Here is a 19,496-nt window from a genome sequence, read left to right as displayed (position 1 = left end):
TTTTGGGAGTTAGGGCATCTGACTCCCTGACCTAACATGCTATTCTCTTTGTTTTGATTTCTCCACATGCCAGATGGAGAGGGTAATAGTTGCTCCCAAAAAGAAGATATTTGAAAAATACCGTACTCCTGGGGTCTTCTAGGACAGGAGGAAAATAGCAAAGAAGAGAAAATCCTGAGCTGCAAATTGGATAATATCAGGAAACTCTGTACGTCTACCTCCAGATTAAAGTTCCTCAGGAGGTGTGCAGGTGTTCTTAAATCACATTATTCAAGCGCTTTTTCTCCCTCCTAGAAGCAGGTTTGGAATTCATCTGACTGGGAGGTGGTGGGGGTGTTCTGGGGATTTCTAGCAACTTCTCCAGCTAGCTCACACAGTACTGTCACAAATGACGAGGTGCCCTAATGCTGTCAGCAGATGCACCGGGCTCTTTGGATCTTCCCTGGCGTCTCAGCACCAAGACGCTGCCACCACCAGATTGCCCAGAAATCCACCAGCTAGCCATGGGGAAAAGGCTCTGAGAGATTGGAAAGGAAACCAAGTTTTGTTGGTTACAGAAGATTTTGTTGGTTTGGCAGAAGATTACAGTATCTGTAATCTTCTGCCAAAATTTCTCAAGAAATTAATTTTTAAAAATTAGGCCTAAATACATAAATATAACTAGATCCTTAATTCAAAAATTTACAAAATCTTTCTTCTCTTAGTATATTTAACCAGCATTTCAGTTTTTGCTCTAATAGCTATAGGGATTGGAATGCTCTAGATAGGGTATTATTTTTTCATGCTTCCTGACAGCTATCAAAAAACAGCATTTACATGCTCAATAACATTTATTGGGCATTTACTAAATGTCAGATATTTGACTAAGCATCACCTCAATCCCCAACTGGAAATTGAGGTTCCACAAGTCTGGGAAACTTGTCCAAGGTCTTTCAGCCTGTGAATGGTGGAGCCAGGATCCGATCACAAGTCCATCTGACTCCCACATCCATAACAATTACTTGATTTTTGGTCACATTCACACTGTCATCATAAATAAACTTTCCTCTGAAAGTTGCTTTCTACTTAAAAGAATGCATTTTTCAAATCTAATTTAAAAAATGGTTAACTTTAGGGGCTGGCCCTGTGGCCTAGTGGTTAAGTTGGGCACACTCTGCTTCAGCGACCCAGGTTCACAGTTCAGATCCCAGGCACAGACCTACACCACTTGCCGGCCATGCTGTGGTGACGACCCAAACAAAATAGAGGAAGATTGGCACAGATGTTAGCTCAGGGCAAATCTTCCTCACCAAAAAACAAAAGGTTAACTTTATTATTGGGTAAGATGACAAGTGCTACAAAATAAATAAAAATAAATAAATATAAATAATCATGAGACATGATGTTTTCCTACCATTTGTGGTGACTCTATTTTTTGTTCAGCCAGATTATGAATATCAGGAGCCAAGAGTAAGCTAAAAATTCCTTTAATTCCAGACCATGCTATCACAACTCCCCATCTCCAATTATAGTCATAACTCAAATGCATCAGAATAGGGCTCACTAACACAACAGTTAGCAACCTGTGGAGAAAAAAACGTTTTTTTTAAATCACACCTTGTGTATTAATGTTATTCACATTGAAATTATACACTAAATATTACATTTCATATAAAATTTCATATTTTTAATTTCATATAAAATAATCCAGTTTATTGATCTGTTGTTCAAACTTTCTGGAACTAACCAAATCTACTGTCTAAATTTTGCATATAATACTCAAATCTTGAAAAATCATGCTAGAAGTTCTACACAAATATAAGGAATTTTCATTAACACTACTGCGTACTGTTTGGATTTTGGTAGTAAATTCCTGCAAGGAAACTTCTTCAAATAACATTGACAAGCTCAATCTAGTCACTGGAAGGCCATGACTGGATTCAGAAATTAGGCTGAGAGGACATGCATGTCATAGCCAAAAAGTAAACTTATTGTAGACATGTTAATAATCTTAGCTCAACCAAATTTTTCTTGAGCTTCCACAAGAATCATACACTAAATATCACATAAATAACTTCAATTTATGCCATCTTTCTCTATAAATCATTTTTCTACAGGATGCTGTGCCAAAATTTAGAATCTATCTTTGGGGGGCCTGCATCAAAAGAATATCAGTGCTGTCCTTCAAATGAGATTTCAGCAGAAATAAAATTGACGTGTTCTCAGCCTCAAAAAATACAGTGTATATCAGTTGCTCAGTTGAGAACTTCACAAGACAATTTGAGAATTCCTGTCATTGAGAAACAGAAAATCTACAATTACCATCTATAATGTATACAATTCGTTTGGGCAAACTTTTCTTCCTTGCATTTAAGCCTTTTGCAAAGTAATTCTTACCAACACTTTCAGCCCTACTAAAGAATCTTTCTCTAAAATACCATTGAGTCCAGCCAAAATAGAACAACTTATGTCGTTTCCTGATACCAAAAGCAGAGAAGTAGTATAGCAAAGGCTCTGGAGTCAGTCTACCTGGGTTCAGATTTACTAACTATGTAAACTTAAGCCAGTTATTTAACCTAAGCTTCCATCACTTCATCTACAGAATGGAGATAATAATTGTACTTGCCTCAAAGGATTATCATGAAGACTCAAGTAAATGAGGCAACACTCATAGGGCTTAGAATGATGTTTGAATGTAGTGAGCACCCAGTATATGTTAGAAATGATTATTATGTCCAGGCCTTTATTTGGCGCATCCTCTCTGAAATGTTTTTCTCAACAAGTCTCTTATGGAAAGCCCACCCATACTTTGAGGGCCCCTTAGGATGACTACCTCCATTAAAGCCTTTCCTCTAGTGAGATGGAACCATAAGTTCACACAAAATCTCTGGCACTCACTAACCATTTGACCTTGGGCAAGGTACTTTGCCTTTCTTGGCCAGTTTCTTTGTCTATAAAATGAAGATGATAATTCTTATTTCCTAGTGTCGTTATGAAGATGAAATGAGATCATGAATGTGTAGCTGAGTCCAATAATGTGCAGAAAGCCCTATATCTTTCTTCATTCTCTGTGATCAATCTCAACTTGCACATGAGCTCCCACAGTGGAAAGAAACATAAATTGCATACACATCTTTCTGTGTGGGACGGACTATCTGAGTTGCACGCAGTGCCTTCAGAGTCAATAGAAGCAATATTCCATGAGAACAACTTATAAAGTAAGCTCCCTTGGCCAGGCCTATCCTGAGTGGAAATGACAATGTTTTTGGAGACACTGTCATGAATTCTTATGGAAGACACAACTACCACGAGTGGGAAATGTCATTCTAGAAACAGCATGTTTGTTGGAGTCAAGTTTAAATGCAAACTCTGTCCTTACAAGTTGGGTGACTCTAGGCAAGTTTTTAACCTCTCTGGGCTTCATCTGTGAAATGATGCAATATAATATAACACCTACCTCACAGAGTTGTATTAATATTAATGACATAATACATATTAATAAATGGCTTTATCATAGCTATGATAATAATAAATGATGAGGAAAGTCAACAGAAGTGTTAGAAGCCATTAATCTAGTCCAGTGATGCTCAAACTTTAACAAGCATGTTGAAACAGTGTCCTGGACCTCATCTCCAGAGATTCAATTCAGCGAACTGGGATGGGCCCATGAATTTTCATTTTTATCAAGCTCATGTGTTATCCTGATGCTGCTGTTCTGCCCCTTCTTATTTAACAGATGAAACTTGAAGAGTAAACAGACTTTACCCCAGTCACGCAGCAAGCTATTGTCAGGACCTTGACAACAACCCAGGTTTCCTAACTCCACGTCCAGAGCTCTTTTTGCTATAACCCACTGCTTCCCAATTATAATTCCGGGCTCAAGAACCTAAGTCCAGTGAGCAAACTTTAAAATATAATTCTTACCTTACAAGATTCACTGTTGTAAATAAGATGAGCATGAAAACTACAGTGTGAAATCCAAAATACTTCATTTCTCCACACCCAATTACAATGCCAAAGAAAGTATATATTAAATGTTGATATACAGATGAAAACATTATGAGGAACCTAGGATGAATGGAAAGGAAATCACATTTTCAACAATGTGTTTTTTAAATAGTTTCTTTTTCATATAAAAGCGTGTACCACATATCTGCCGTTCTTGCCTTAGCAGAGGTCTTTGCCTCCATCACTGTTACAATCAACATTTACAAGTCTTTTGTTGGAATTAAGATACACCCAGTTCCATATTGCCCATTACCCTCATCACACCAACCTGGGGGCTGCCTCTCACAACAGAACAGCAAGAGCAAGTTAGAAAAATAAGGATCCCCACGCCCCCAGCTTGGTGATGTGACAGTTTCACTGATATCAGCTGGTATCATATCAGCTGTCAGTCCTGCCACAGCTAAACCCAGAGCTGAGGTTGCTGCAAGGATCCACCTAGCTAACCTTGACTTTGTGATAGGTGACTGGATCACCTCAACACCCTCTGCACAACTTCTCCCTTTGTGATTTGCAGGAAAATCCCTTACCTTGAAAGTCTCTCCTGTCTGCTTTCCCATCTACAGAATTCCTAACACCCTTGTAAGGCTAACTCTAATTCATACTCTTCACAAAACCATCCAAAGCACTCTTACTGGAAATGATCTTCCTCTGAATCCCTACAGTGCCGACTGTCTACACCACCATGATTCTTAAGCAGAGAAGAGCATTAGAACCACCCAGATTGCTTTCCAAAAATCTACACGCCTAGCCCCACCCCCAAAGGCTCTTACTGAGTAGCCCAGAACACAGTGGTTAGGGCTTGGGGCTGTTCTGGTTCCATGTGGTAACGGGCCTAGGTCAGGGCCAGGTCTGATTTCTACAGGCAGCTCTCAAGTCCCGCCTCCTCCTGGTCCCTTCTATTGAGACTTTCCCTTTCAGCTGACTGGGTGAGCGTGTCTGTCCCACAAACCAGTCTCCTTATAGGTGGGTCTCAAAATCTACACTTGGACAGAAGTGTTAGGAAGCCTCATTTTAGCTGCAGATATAAACCATGTTCCCTGATACAGCATTACTCCAGTCAAGAAGATACTCTGAATCCTATCTCTTGATTCAATTGATTCAGAGCTCCTAGAAGGGAAAGGTATGAGTCTCAAACCCCAATGCTTCATTTCCTGAAAATTCACAAATGATGAGTAACTGACTGAGTAGAATACTTTTTTAAATGTCTCCATGGGACCTGAAAAAAATGCTTTACATATAGTAGTATCCCAATAAACATATAATTATTTACACTTAGTATTAGTTTCTCACATAAACATGTCCACCACTTAACAATGAGCACCTTCTGAGAAGGGACTTATTTTCATGGCTCCAAACCTAAGATACAATGTCCAGGCCACAGGAGACATTAAGAAAGGATTGGTTTAATAGGTGACAGAATAAACAATTGAATGGATTGAATAGTAAGTTATAATGATGCTGACAGACAGTATGACTGAGCTTAGGAAACTGTCCAAATTCAGACAAAAAGTATATGTTCTATGAACTGGTTCTTCCCAAGCTTCTGGATTTCAACAACTCGTAAATTGTCATTCACATATCCTCAAAACTAGTATAGTTACAGGTGCCAATCTTTTTCTTTTGCCAAGTAGAGTTATAAAAAAAAGTACCATCTTCTATCACTGGAATTTCATAAAAGAAATATCGTTTTAAACACTCAAAAAGTAGGAAGGACATAATTTCAGAAGAATGGATAGTCCTTTACAGTAAAGAAATGAATCTTCATGGGAAAACTCAAGATTATGGTTTAGTTTTCTCATTTCAACATTTGCTTTCTTCTGATGTGAGAATTTCTACACTAGACTATGATTCAGTGTTAAATAATTCTGAAACAATTCTGTAATTTAGCCCAGTCTCTCAGAGAAAGGCTAACTCATTTGTCTGAGAAGACAGGCAAATGGTTTTCCGTCTGTCCAGAGATGTCCATATGACACCTTGCATTACCAGGTGTAAAGGGGAGGTAAGAGTTTTGCTGGTGTTGAATCTTTCTGCTACCTTTCTTTTCTAGCTCTTCCCATATTGGGATACTGTCATTCAGGTCATTATGAAGGAAACAAAGGAATATAGTATTTTTTAAACTTCCCACAATTCAAAGTAAATTTTTATCAAAGAGATATGCATAAAAAGCAGTATGGTCTCTGAGCCACTGACACATTATTCATAATAGAAATATCAATGTCAATAATTTTTGGTACCTTAAGTTCTTTTCAAATATAACTGGTAGTGAGATTAAATATTAAAAGGCAGAAAAAAGTTATAAAAAGGGAATTTTATTAGTGTCCGTGAAGGCAGAACCATTTAAGCACTAAAATTCTATGAGATCTATACCAAATACATACTAGAACACTTACTTAGTAATTATGAACTCCATCCTCGGTTTAAAGCTTAAGGAATCCAAATTCAGTCCTACTGCGATTAAAGCAACCATACCTGACATTCCCAAAAATTCCACTGTGGAGAAAAAATATGAATAAAGTTAGTTGCTTTCAAATCTGCATACTGAAGTACTTTATCTTAAGTGAATAATTGGCGGGAAACTTTAAGAGTAGTAGTTTTTGGAAAGTTGCCTCAAGGGATTGGCCTAATCCTGTAGATCAGCAGTCGGCAAACTTTTTCTGTAAAGGATCATATAGTAAATATGTACTCTTTGCAGGCCATACGGTCCCTGTTCCAACTACTCAACTCAGCCGCTGCAGTGCCTAAGCAGCCACAGATAATACGTAAATGAATGAGTGTCAAATAAATAACAAACACTAAAATTGAATTTCACATAATTTTTGCATGCCACAAAATATTCTTTTTTCGGGTTTTTTTTTTTTAATCATTTTAAAATGTAAAAACCATTCTTAGCTCACGGGCTGTATAAAAATAGGCATATTTGGCCCACGGGCCACAGTTTGTCAACTTTGCTGTAGATCATCACTGCGGTTAGGGCTGATGGAAAAAGAAGTTTCACAGCCTCTGCCCAGCCCCTCAGGGACGTTGTGTTGCATGTCCTAGGGGTCGTGGTCCATACTCAGTGCTTCCATGGTGACCGCAGGTCCTGCAGCCTGCTGTCCTTTTGCCTGATATAGACTCCCCTAAAATTGCAACTCCTTTGGCTCTGAACAAATGTAGTCTGAGGCAGGAAAACCAACTATGACAAAAGTTTGAATATCATAAAAACCAACAGTCCCAGGCTGCAGAGCCTTCAAATAGCATATTATAAACAGACAGAAAGGAAGGGAAAGAACAGGCAAGGTAGGAACAGAAGCACTTTGGAGCAGGGCAGAGCTGGTTACTCTGGGAATGTGACCTCCCCTTTCTCCATTTGTGTTCTTGCCTCTGTAAAATGGGTGTAAAAGAATAATGCCTCATAGAGTTGTCGTGAGGATTAAATTAGGTAACATGGGGAACCAGCCCGGTGGCATAACAGTTAAGTTCGCACTCTCCACTTCTGTGGCCCAGGGCTCCTGGTTCGGATCCTGGGCGCAGACCTAGTCACCGCTCATCAAGCCATACTGAGGTGGTGTCCCACATAGAAGGAACTACAACTATGTACTGGGGCTTTGGGAAGAAAAAAAAAAGAGGAAGATTGGCAACAGATGTTAGCTCAGGGCCAATCTTCCTCAAAAGAAAAAAGCCTTTAAATTAGGTAACATGAAAAGTGCTCGGTACGTTTTTAAAATAATCATTATCCTTATGCTCTTAATTGTTTTTATATGTTCACTTTACTGCTTAGTAAATTAATACTGTTTGTTAATTTGAAGTGGATTTTTTTATTCTTTGGTTTATCTAATCACTCAAGTCCACTTTAGATGTCTTTTTATCTACTTATTTAACTGAATTTAATATAAATAACCAACGATAATAAAACTAGTACCGCTGGGAACTGTCTTTCGAAATCTTATTTCCAATTCCCTATAATTAGAATTACTGAATTTTAAAGCTTATCATATTCAGTAACAGTCACTCAGAGACAACACCTATCAGGAAACCACTAAATAACTTTATTTTAAAACCGACATCATCTTATTTAGTATAATCTCAATGTTATAGGAATATGTGGGGTGAATGCATACATTAATATCTGTATGTATTTTTTTTAAAGGCTGAGAACATACACCAAAATGTATCAGTGGTTAAATTTATAACAGAGGTTTATGGGTGATTTTTTTGTCTTCTCTGACTTTTCAGAATTTTTCCAAAATTCTACAATGAGCATGTATTACTTTTATAATTAGAAAAACAAAGTTTTTAAAAAATTACAAATGCTATTACATTAAATTGTATTTTAAATGTTCCAGAAGAGGGGGAAAAGTCATGGAACATGTTATAAAGGAAGTAATTTTCATTAGCATAAACCCAAGGAGTTAAAAATAGAGTTGTAAAGTTTTTCTGACTCAATGGAAAGAAATCATCACAGAAAATTGATGCTGCAGACAAGTGGCTCTTTCAATCAATCTCTGTCTCTCTCCGGTCTAGAAAAAGTGAATGTCCTCCTCTAGGAGAATCAAAGAGATTTTTGTTTCCTTAAAAGCAACAGCATTCAGGAAGGGATGTTTCCTAACTAGAATATACTAACTAGGGTGATGACTACAGGCCTTGGACATCTGTAGCCTAGACCAATGACACCGTGAAGAAGAGACAGCAGGAGCAGGCAAGAAGGGGAAGCATTGTTCGTAGGGAGTTTTAAAACAAAGAAAACTGACTAAAAATTGTCTGCTTTTTATTATCTCCATTCCCCAGAAATTCTGAACAATGTCACTTGGTAAACTAATCCTCCTGCTAGGATAGACCCCTCCCATCACCTCTCTTGGCATGCCTCTGGCCTAGACTTTTATATAACCCCCTGTCTTTCATGAATTATACATTGACTCTCTTAAAGTGCCTTTCATACACTAAATTCAAACTTTCTTCCATGGGTTGATACATTAATATTTCCAGCCGCACTACCTGTCAACCAACAATGTTCCATAAGCATTGCATCCTTTGTCCTTGTAGCAATGTCTGTGCAATTTTTTGACTGTTTTATTTCATGAAAAAGAAAGAATGTGCCAATACAAGTGATTTCTAAAAGTCCAGATTTCATGAATTTAAGACAATAGAGACAAAAATGGAAATCACTATATAGGCTCAAAAAGGTGACTCTCTAACCTCAATCAGACACTCCCTGGACTTAGGCCAGGTGACGGTGTGTTCATTAGTGAATGAAAAAAATATAATTAGATAACATGACAGAAACGTAACATAAGAGAATGTGTAAATGAGAATTTTATCTATGTTTAGCTTTCTGGCAATGGAACTTCCCCTTATAATGGTGCCTGTTACTGACTTTGCTGTTAGGAACTGATTAAGTGTAAGAGTAAAGGACTGTCCAAAGCTGTTTTTTAATTCCTGAAGCAGAGGAAACTGTAATGAAAGAAGGAGGGGTATTAGTTTCCTGGGGCTGCTGTCACCGAGTACCACAAGTGTCTTAAACAACAGGAATTTACTGCCTCACAGTTCTGGAGGCTAGAGGTCCAAGGTCAAGGCTTTGGCAGCAGTGTCTCCTTCTGAGAGCTGTGAAGGAGAATCTCTACCAGGCTTCTCAAGCACTGACTGGAAGCACCTCCAGTTTTTAGAAGGAAAGGGGAAGGGAATCAACATGTATTGGCGGCCCTACCTTGAACCCAGTGGCGTGCTAGTAAATGTTTAAAACCAGCTCTCTGCGGGTTACAAAAAAAAAAAAAAAGCACTGATTGGAGGTATCTGTCAATTTCTATTGTGTAAATACTCCCACAATGGCCAATTTCAAGCTACCAATCGCTATACCACTTCAGCATAGTGTTGGGAAGAGATGTGCACAATCAGCTCTTGTGAGCCAGTAAGTGCTGTCTCCAGCACACCAGCATGAGTCACATAACCCACATTATCTCACTAATGCCTGCAATACCCCTATAAATTTATATCACTTTAATTTTTTTTTTTTTTGCTGAGGAAGATTTGCCCTGAGCTAAAATCTGTTGCCAGTCTTCCTTTTTGCTTGAGGAAGATTAGCCCCGTGCTAACACTCGTGCCAATATTCTTCCACTTTGCACGTGGTCACTGACACAACATGGCTGATGAGTGGTGTAGGTCCACGCCCAGGATCCAAACCCGTGAATCCAGGCCGCCGAAGCAGAGCACGCCGAACTTAACCACTAGGCCATGGGGCAAGCCCCTATACTACGTTTATAAATGAGGAAACTACCTGAACTTTAGAGAGGTTAAGTAATATTCCAAGGTCACCAAACTAAAAAATTGTGCAGCTGGGATTTGAACTCATGTCTGCTTAACTCCAAAGCTTTTCAAGTACTAGTATCGGTTTATTCAACCAACATGTGTTAAATTACTTTTGGGTGTATGGCAAGTGCTAGGCTTGGCTAGGGGAACACAGAAAAGAGAACAAATAAAAGATGAATAAGAGACAGCCTTCCCCTCAAGGAACTCATGGTCTAGTGGAAGAAATGCAAATATTAAATTTCAAAAAATTTCTTCAGACATTTAAGGCATTCATTAAAGGTTCGCAGGGGAGGAAAAAAAAAAAAGGAGAAAGTTGAAGGAAATGACCCTTCAGTGAATGTTTTCTATAGCTTTGCTGATTCAGGGCAGCGGACAACACCCAGTGGCAATTTATCTGTAGAGGAAGCAGTGCTTTTAGGTAACCGGAGGTGAAAAGAGGAGTAATTAACCTCTTGAAACCTGGGGTCTTTCATGTAAGGAAATTGCTCCACTGTGTGAGGTGAGAGAAGAAGCAGAATTTGACCATTTTGCCGTAGTTATCATGGCTCTTGGGGACTGGTTACCTTAAGCCAGTAAAAACTTTAAGTCCCAATATCACTGGATTAAACTAGCAAATGATTGTTGAAGGTCTACCAGTGCTGGGCACTCTGACACCTGCTATTAGTCCACCCTCCTGCTTCTCTTCCAAATACAAATACCCCTCATTTCTTCCCCTCCTTTCCTGCCTCCTAGCCTCAGGGAAGGGCTGCCATTTCTACCCTCAATTTGGTACCCATTGAATTGAAGACCGTTGAGCTGGAAAAGACCTCAGGAGCATCTCGCCCAACTTTCTTGTTTCAGGGATGGGCTGCTAAGTGTCAGAGCAGAAATCAGCTCAGTGCTGATTCCTCTTGCAGGGGACTGCCAGTGACTAAATGTAAGGTTAAAAGATGGGGTTCAAGAAAGAATAAGAGAGCTAGCACATATAGGAGAAATGCAAAGAAAAGGGACATGGAGTTGAAATTAAGGGGATGTTAACAAACCAGGAAAGAGCTAGAGGTGGCAGAAAGATAATACGACAAGATGCACAGAGGGACCACAACAAGGGGGAAGTAGTTGGAAAGAAGCAACTGGATTTGAGGTCAAGGGAAAACAAAGATGCATAAAGTTCACTTTTGTATTTGTTTCTGCCTTACCAATGTAGAAAGTCATGTACACCATCGAAATGCAAAGAATGACATTAGTCCGTGTATTGCTAAAATAGTCAGTCAATATAAACTCAATGATTCTTGCACACCAATATCCACATATTATGCTTCCCAAAATGTCCAAGGAAAGGCTCACAACTATGTGTAACTCTAGACAAAGAAAATAAGAAAAGAAAAAGAAGCTGAACTATAAGTTTATTGATTCTTTCACTGACGACATTTGGGTCTATGTACTTTGGTTTTCTCTTCAGATTTCGAGTGGGGACCTTGTTCTTCAGCAGACGGGAGTTTCCCATGAAAGCCTGGCAAAAGAGGCTCTCTGGGGATATACTTCCCTTACAGTCTGCAGCTTGAGGTTTGCCAATCCAGGGACAGCGGACTCAACTGCCCTCAGGAGCCTGGCAGGGACCATAAATGTGAAAAGCCTGTGACAAACTGGAGAGTGAACGTCCAACCAAAGCACCTCCAAATTCAAATTTTTTACAAACTATGCCAAGGCCAAGCAAACTGTGTCCAGAGTCCCTACCAATCTGCAGTCCATTTGTGACCCCTGCCCCCAGCCCAGGTGGCATTTCGGAAATGGAGAGGAGAAATTTTCTGTAGACACAATAACTGGGGACAACAGTGGCAGTTAGTAAGCAGGTATCAGGCAATGCTGAGAGTAGTCCTAAATAACAAAGATTGTCCCACCCCAAATGCCTATGGCTCCCCCATTGAGAAGAACTGCCAACTTCTCTTTATCACCAATATTTCTTTCTCCTTTTAGTACTTCTCTTCTCCTACAACTATCACATAAACATATCAGGAGGACACTTTTTCCCTCTTCATACTGTGATTTTTCCCCCTTTTTTTCTCTACTACACCACATCTGGAAACGTCGCAAGGCAACAGGCTCCATGTCCCGGTGAACTTTAACCACATGAATCTGACTAGTGTCAGTTCCAGGACCTGACTCTCCAATACTGCTTGAACCATTCTGCTTTCACCCTCAGACTCAAATCCAGAACCAAGTTGATTCTTAACATCCACTCGTTGAGGTCCAGATCGATCCAGGAAAGAAGTAAATCTGAGCCAGATGACACATGTGTATGTGCATACATGCACATGTGCACATGCATATTGAGGGAAATTAAATAACTTCTTTAACATTCTTTCCCCCCTTAAAGTCCAAAAAAACACATAGATGGTAATTATTTTCTTGTTACCTGATATACTGTTTTAATCGGTCCAAGAATAAAGTACAGGAAAAGCAGTAAAGTGAAGACATCTTAAATGTATTTTAATTTCAGTATGAATTGAAATGCACCAAAGAAGAATGATTTTAGAAAATATACAGACAAAAGAATGCTCCTACCCCCAAACGTGGAAATGTGAAATAAGTTGGTCCGAAAAATTCCAAAAACAATGGATGTGAGGCCACAGATGATCATTGATTCTCCTCTAATGATATCAGCATGTATGTTGGAAATGCCTGGAAAAGGAAATATAAAATATAATTTAATACAGTACATGCAAATGATGCTCTTGCACATGAAACACAAAAATAGAAGAGAAGGAATATGCTAGGAAAAAAGAAGGCAGCCATGACTGGGATGGATCTGTAAGACAATCATAATCACCACTTTTTAACTTCTCTGTTGTGCCTCCTATATCTCCAATGGCAAAGGTGCATGACAATAGCACTCCTTGAAGTGTTCATGACCTCAAACCATACTTGAGCTTCAGAATGAGATGAAACACTTCTCAGGACACTAAGTTTAGCTTAAATAAGCATGAATCGTTAGACTCCAAAAGAATCACATTTTAGAAATAACTATAAAATATGACCCAGCAATTCTATTCCTAGATATATACTCAAGAGGATTGAAAATGTATGTCCATACAAAAATTTGTACATGAATCTTCATGGAGCATTATTCAGAATAGTCAAAAAGTAGAAACAACCCATAGTTCATCAGCTGATGAATGGATAAACATACCTGGTCTGTCCCTACAACGGAATATTATTCAGTCACAGAAAGGAATGAAGTACTGACTGATCCATTTTACAACATGGATGAACCTTGAAAACATTATACTAACTGAAAGGAGCCAGACACAAAAATCACATATGGTTTGATTTATATGAAATGTCCAGAATAGGCAAATCCATAGATAGAAAACAGAGTAGTGGTGACCAGGGGATTGGGGGATGAGGGAGGAAGGAGTGACTGCTAATGGGTATGAGATTTCTTTTGGGGATTATGAAAATGTGCTACAATTAGATGGTGATTATGGTTGCATAACTGTAAATATATTAAAGACCACTGAATTGTACACTTTAAAAGCATCAATTTTATTAGTATGTGGATTGTATCTCAATAAAGCTGTTATAAAAAAATTAAGTACAAAATCTTATTGGCACTTAACATTCACTAATAGTTAGGTTTAATGGAAAACATAATTAAATTAATTGGCTAGTGATGTATAATTTATGAGTAGGGTGATAGTGACTGGTAGTTGCCCATCCAGTATCATCTTCTGTTCTTCTTAGTAACAAAACTGGTTTTATTCAGGGTGGCAATGTGCCAGGCTAAACAACCATTTTTCTCCAACTCCAGGGCTTCTAAGAGTGGCCACTGAGATATAAGTAGAAGTAACTGAGTAGGACTTTTGGGAAATTTCTTAGGAGGAGAGGTGACTTAGCTGAAAGGAGCACCTTTCTGGACCTTGCCCTTCTTCCCCTTTCTGCCTGAAATATGGATGTGATGGCTGGAACTTGAGCAGCCAACTCATGATCCTAAGGATGTAAGCCATACATAAAGGATAGAGAGGCAGATAAATAAACTCCACAATAGATTGCTATCATTTTTGCTTTAAATGTTAATTACCTTTTAAAGAGATTGAAAATAAGTCTTATATTTGCCATATGTTTACCAATTATGGTGCTTTCCATTCTTTTATATAGATCCAAATTTCCATCTGATACTATTTTCTTTCTGCCTGAAGGACTTCCTTTAACATTTTTTGTAGTGTAGGTCTGCTGGTGATAAATACTTTCAGCTTTCATATGTTTAAGAAAGTCTTTATTTCATGTTTGCTTTTGAAAGATATTTTCACTGAGAATTCTAAGCTGGCAGTATTTTTCTTTTAGTGCATTAAAAATGTTGCTCCACAGGCCAGTGGCATAGCAGTTAAGTTCACACATTCTGCTTCGGTGGCCTGGGGTTCGCTGGTTCAGATCCTGGCACAGATCTGCTCACCACTCCTCAAGCCATGCTGAGGCAGTGTCCCACATAGAAGAGCTACAACTCTACAACTATGATACACAACTATGTACTGGGGCTGTGGGGAGAAAAAAGAAAAAAGAGGGGGCCGGCCCCGTGGCTTAGTGGTTAAGTGAGCGCGCTCCACTGCTGGAGACCCGGGTTCGGATCCCGGGCTCGCACCGACGCGCTGCTTCTCTGGCCATGCTGAGGCCGCGTCCCACATACAGCAACTAGAAGGATGTGCAGCTATGATGCACAACTATCTACTGGGGCTTTGGGGGGAAAAAATAAATAAATAAAATCTTTCAAAAAAAAAAAAAGAAAAAGAAAAAAGAGGAAGACTGGCAACAGATGTTAGCACAGGGCCAATCTTCCTCCAAAAAAAAAAAATTAAAAAAAAAGTGTTGCTCCACTATCTTTTGGCTGGCACTGTTTCTGAAAAGAAGTCTGTTGTCATTATTATTTTTGTTTCTCTGTATATAATGTGTCTTTTTTTTCTCTGGCTGTCTTTAAAATTTTCTCTTTATCACTGATTTTTAGGAATTTGATTATTACGTGACATGGTGCAGTTTTCTTTATGTTTCTTAGACTTGGGATTAGCTGAGCTTTTTAAATCTGTGGCTTTATACTTTTCATCAACTTTAGAAATTTTTCATCCATTATTTCCTCAAATAATTTTTTGTTCCTCCCTCTCTCTCTCCTCTCTTTTAGAGACTTGTATATTAAGCCCCTTGAAGTTGTCCACAGCTCACTAATGTTCTGTTAATTTTTTTCTGTCTTTTTCTCTCTGTGCTTCATTTTGGATAGTTTCTATTGCTGCATCTTCAAATTCACTAATCCTTTCTTTTGCAGTGTCTAATCTGATGTTAATTCCATCCAGTATATTTTCGCCTCAGATACTGTGATTTACATCTCTATAAGTTTGATTTAGGTGTCTTTTATATCTACCATATCCAGTGGTGTGCTGATGAACTAGCTCTTCAAAATTAAAAAAGGCCCGATTTGTAACATTTGCCAATTCCATATGTAAACACTTCCACCATAACCAATTTGAAGCTACCAATGGTTTTACAACTGGCTTGCAAAAGTCCTGATTATTTAACAGTTGGCTCTCATAAGCTGATAGGAGCAGGTTCTACCCCATACTCAATCTTTCCTCCAACTTTTTGAACCTACAGAATATAGTTACAATGACCAATTTAATATTTTTGTCTACTAATTCTATCATCTGCATCATTGCTGGGTCTGTTTCTATGTATTATTTTTGTGCTACCTATGGGTCATATTTTCCTGCTTCTTTGCATGCTTGGTAATTTTTAATTACAGATGACAAATTGTATATTTTGCCTTATTAGGTGCTGTATATTTGTGTATTCCTATACATGTTCTTGAGCTTTGCTCTGGGATGCAGACCCTTTTGAGGCTTGCTTTTAAGCTTTGCGAGGTAGTGCCAGAGCAGCCTTTAGTCTAAGGCTAATCTTCCTCTCTACTGAGGCCTCTACCTGATGGGTCATGAATTATGGGGCTTTTCCACTCTGGCTGTAGTAAACAGGAAAGGAACTGTTCCCTCTGCTCCTTCAAGCATTTTCCTTTCTCAGCCCTGCGCATTTTCTTCACGACTGCACTAATGAGTATTCACCCAAAGACTCAAATGGGAGCCCCCCAATCTCTAACTTGCTGTGATTAATTGGCTCAGATTGTGGCAAGCAGAGTGAGCCCATTGCTCGGTATCAGTTTGATCTCAATTTGTTCTTTTAAAACAGGTAATGAATAGATAAGTTCCTTTTAACTTGCATGTGAACATCCACTACTTTTTTCAGTGGGTCAGTCCACCTCCAGTTAGATTGTGCAGGTTTTACAGTACATATGGGCACCACATCAAAAGAAGCACCATTCTCATTGTAGGAACTGTAGTTTTGTACATTATTATGATAATTTTAGTCATATAGCAAAAAATATTTTCCCTAAAAATTAACGTATTATGACAATCAGAAGTAAACCATTTTGAAGAAAGAACCATTTACCTAATTCACATGTAGGGCCTATGTGGTGGCTCTGCCACTTAATAATAAGTGAGAGTGATTTTCCCCCAAAAAATGAATCAAATTTGTCTTACTAGGAAAAAATGTCATCAGATCCAGGACACATGTACCACCTGAGAGTTTTTGACATAAAGAAAACATCAACTAATATCTTTTGGCTAGATTTCTTTCCAAGAAATAGAAGACTTTTTATTTGACACCTTTTTTGAAAAAAAAATTTGAATATAGAAACTGCAACAGATAATTAAAGTTTATAGTTTATTATAGCCGCGTGCAGTCAAGAGACTGCAGAAAAGGGAGCAGGAAGAGAATGAGGTGAATAAAACCAGTAGCAAATACAAATAGCTAAAACAGAAAGACAGATGAAGAAAAAATAGGAAAAATTTGTACTTAGGAAAAACAGAGAGAGCAAGAAAAGAGGACAGGATCAGAGTCCTTGAGAAATATCTTGTGACAATTTGGAATATCACCCCAAAAGCATTTTAAAACTTCCTATGTTTTCCCAGCTATATGTATAAATGGGTGTAAAAATGGGAATATCACTTGCTGTAAAGTTTGGAGGATTCCCACTCCAATCACAAAGCAATATATTTTCACTAAATATAACCGATATCTTAAAATTGGTTAGGAAAATATCTCTGAGTCAAAAACAGACACCATAGCATCTAACCATTTCATGATTTTACTGCTGTGTTAATAAAACGTGACAACAGGGGGATAATTTAGAGTGAAATCATCTTTTACCAAATAAAATGGGAAATAGTGCAGGACCCCAAACCCTCTTAGAAATAAGCTTTTCTCATATAACGTATTCACCAGACTATACTCTTACCCCATTTCTTTTAAATAAACTACAACCTCCTCCACCATCTGCCCAAGGTTAGCTGCTCCAAAATGGAGGCAGTTTTAACAAGAGGTAGCAAGGCTCGGAAAAGTTTCATTAGGCGTAGAACAGAGTCTCTGCTTTGTGGCTTAGAATTCAGTGGAATGGAATAAGAATGCTAATTTTTACTACCTTCTGGAAAGGTTACATTTTCTTCTTGAAAAAAATCCTTTGAGATTATACTTGGCACTATTTATCCCAGATCCTGGGTTGACTTATTTGCATTGCATCCTTCAAGTCAATCAATGCTCCATTTCCAAGAAAAACAGCACAAATATTTACTATGCTGGATGCACAATTCATGCAAGAAAAATATAAGCAAAAGAAAATAACTTATCCTCATATCTTCAAGATAAGAGAGAAAAATTAATCTGACATACCAAGAGTTTTCAGTGAATTCACAGAATTAATAGGATCTGTAATGCCAAGGGTCATGCTAAAGAGTAGGCAAGACTGCAAATCCCATGAATCCTTGTTGAATTTCAGAACCACATATCCAATTATGATGAGTGCAGTAGAAAAGCTAATTAATCCAGTTAGGAAGACCTGTGAAATCAATTCATAACTTGGTATTAGATTTTAACATCTAAAGATGACGTGACTGCATTTACTTAAGAATCAGATCTTGGTTATATATTTTATATAATTCCAGTAGTCCCCTCTTATCCAGGGGCGATATGTTCCAAGACCCCCAATGGATACCTGAAATCATGGACAGTACCAAACCCTATACAGACTATGTTTTTTTCTATTATACCTATGATAATATTTAACTTATAAATTAGACATAGTAAGAGATTAACAACAATAACTAATAATAAAATAGAACAATTATAACGATGTACTGTAATAAAAGTTATGTAGATCTTAGCAACGTCAGTATATGATTTTTTTTCTTTCCTTATTAAGTTGAGAACTTTCACCTTTCACTTAAAGGAAACACTTTACAGCTTCTTTTTTGGCATAACCGAATTGCCAGCATCACCACTCTTGCACTTTGGAGCCATTGTTAAGTAAAGTAAGGGTTAGTTGAACACAAGCATTGTGATATCTCAAAAGATGATCTGATAACCCAGTTGGCTACTAAGTGACTAATGGATGGGTAGCATATACAGTGTGGAAACACGGAAACACTGGACAAAGGGATGATTCATGCCCTGGGCAGGACGGAGTGGAAGAGAGAGAGATTTCACCATGCTACTCAGAATGGCATGCAATTTAAAACTTATGAATTGTTTATTTCTGGAATTTTCCATTTAATATTTTCAGACCATGGTTGACCACGGGTAACTGAAACCGTGGAATGCAAACTTCAGATAAGGGGGGACTACTATACTCTGGAAGATAACTTTAAAAGGTATTTTAGTTTACCTGCCCCAAAGAAATCATGCCTTCCAAACAAATAAGATTCTACCTTTGTTGTTAAAAGACCAATTCACCAATCTTTCTTGTTGCTATTCCAGCTGAATAGTTCTCAACATCAAAATGCTCTTAAAAGAGAATACATATTTCTCCTGCTTCTGTGTAAAATATTTCCTGGTTTCCTCAGTGTTGATCGGCAGGGCTCCAGGCAGAAAGAGAGGTAAACATAGGGCAAAAAGCACATGCTGGCTGATTTAACCCCCTTATTAAGGGATTTCTAGAAGAAGCCTTACTCAGAAAACTTTTCTATACTTTCCATTGGCCAAACTGTTTTCTGAGGTTACCACATCTGTCAGGGATACTGAGAAATGTAGTATTTCACACTGGGCCCACTACCATACCAAACAAAAAATAATAAGTTTCTGTTAGTGAGGAAGAAAGGGAGAATGACTACTGGATAGGCAATCTGCAGTGCCTGTCTCAAAAATAGAAATAGAATGTAAAA

The 19,496-nt window shown here is 38.2% G+C and overlaps 1 protein-coding gene across 1 annotated transcript in view; it reads right to left on the bottom strand.

Moving 5' to 3' along the window:
• SLC9C2 (solute carrier family 9 member C2 (putative)) overlaps positions 1 to 19,496 on the bottom strand; it is an 87,240-nt gene that overhangs the window by 55,325 nt on the left and 12,419 nt on the right. The window contains exons 4-9 of the mRNA XM_058540050.1: positions 18,010 to 18,175; positions 12,811 to 12,927; positions 11,445 to 11,606; positions 6,378 to 6,477; positions 3,904 to 4,047; positions 1,394 to 1,562 (exon numbers count right to left, since the gene is read on the bottom strand). Coding sequence (XP_058396033.1) covers positions 1,394 to 1,562; positions 3,904 to 4,047; positions 6,378 to 6,477; positions 11,445 to 11,606; positions 12,811 to 12,927; positions 18,010 to 18,175 — 858 coding nt within the window. The remainder of the gene's footprint in view (positions 1 to 1,393; positions 1,563 to 3,903; positions 4,048 to 6,377; positions 6,478 to 11,444; positions 11,607 to 12,810; positions 12,928 to 18,009; positions 18,176 to 19,496) is intronic.

This window comes from Diceros bicornis, chromosome 4 (assembly GCF_020826845.1).
Source record: "Diceros bicornis minor isolate mBicDic1 chromosome 4, mDicBic1.mat.cur, whole genome shotgun sequence".
Lineage (NCBI taxonomy): Eukaryota > Metazoa > Chordata > Mammalia > Perissodactyla > Rhinocerotidae > Diceros > Diceros bicornis.
The sequence above is the reverse complement of the archived record's forward strand: the minus strand, read 5'-3'. Positions and strand labels throughout refer to the sequence as shown.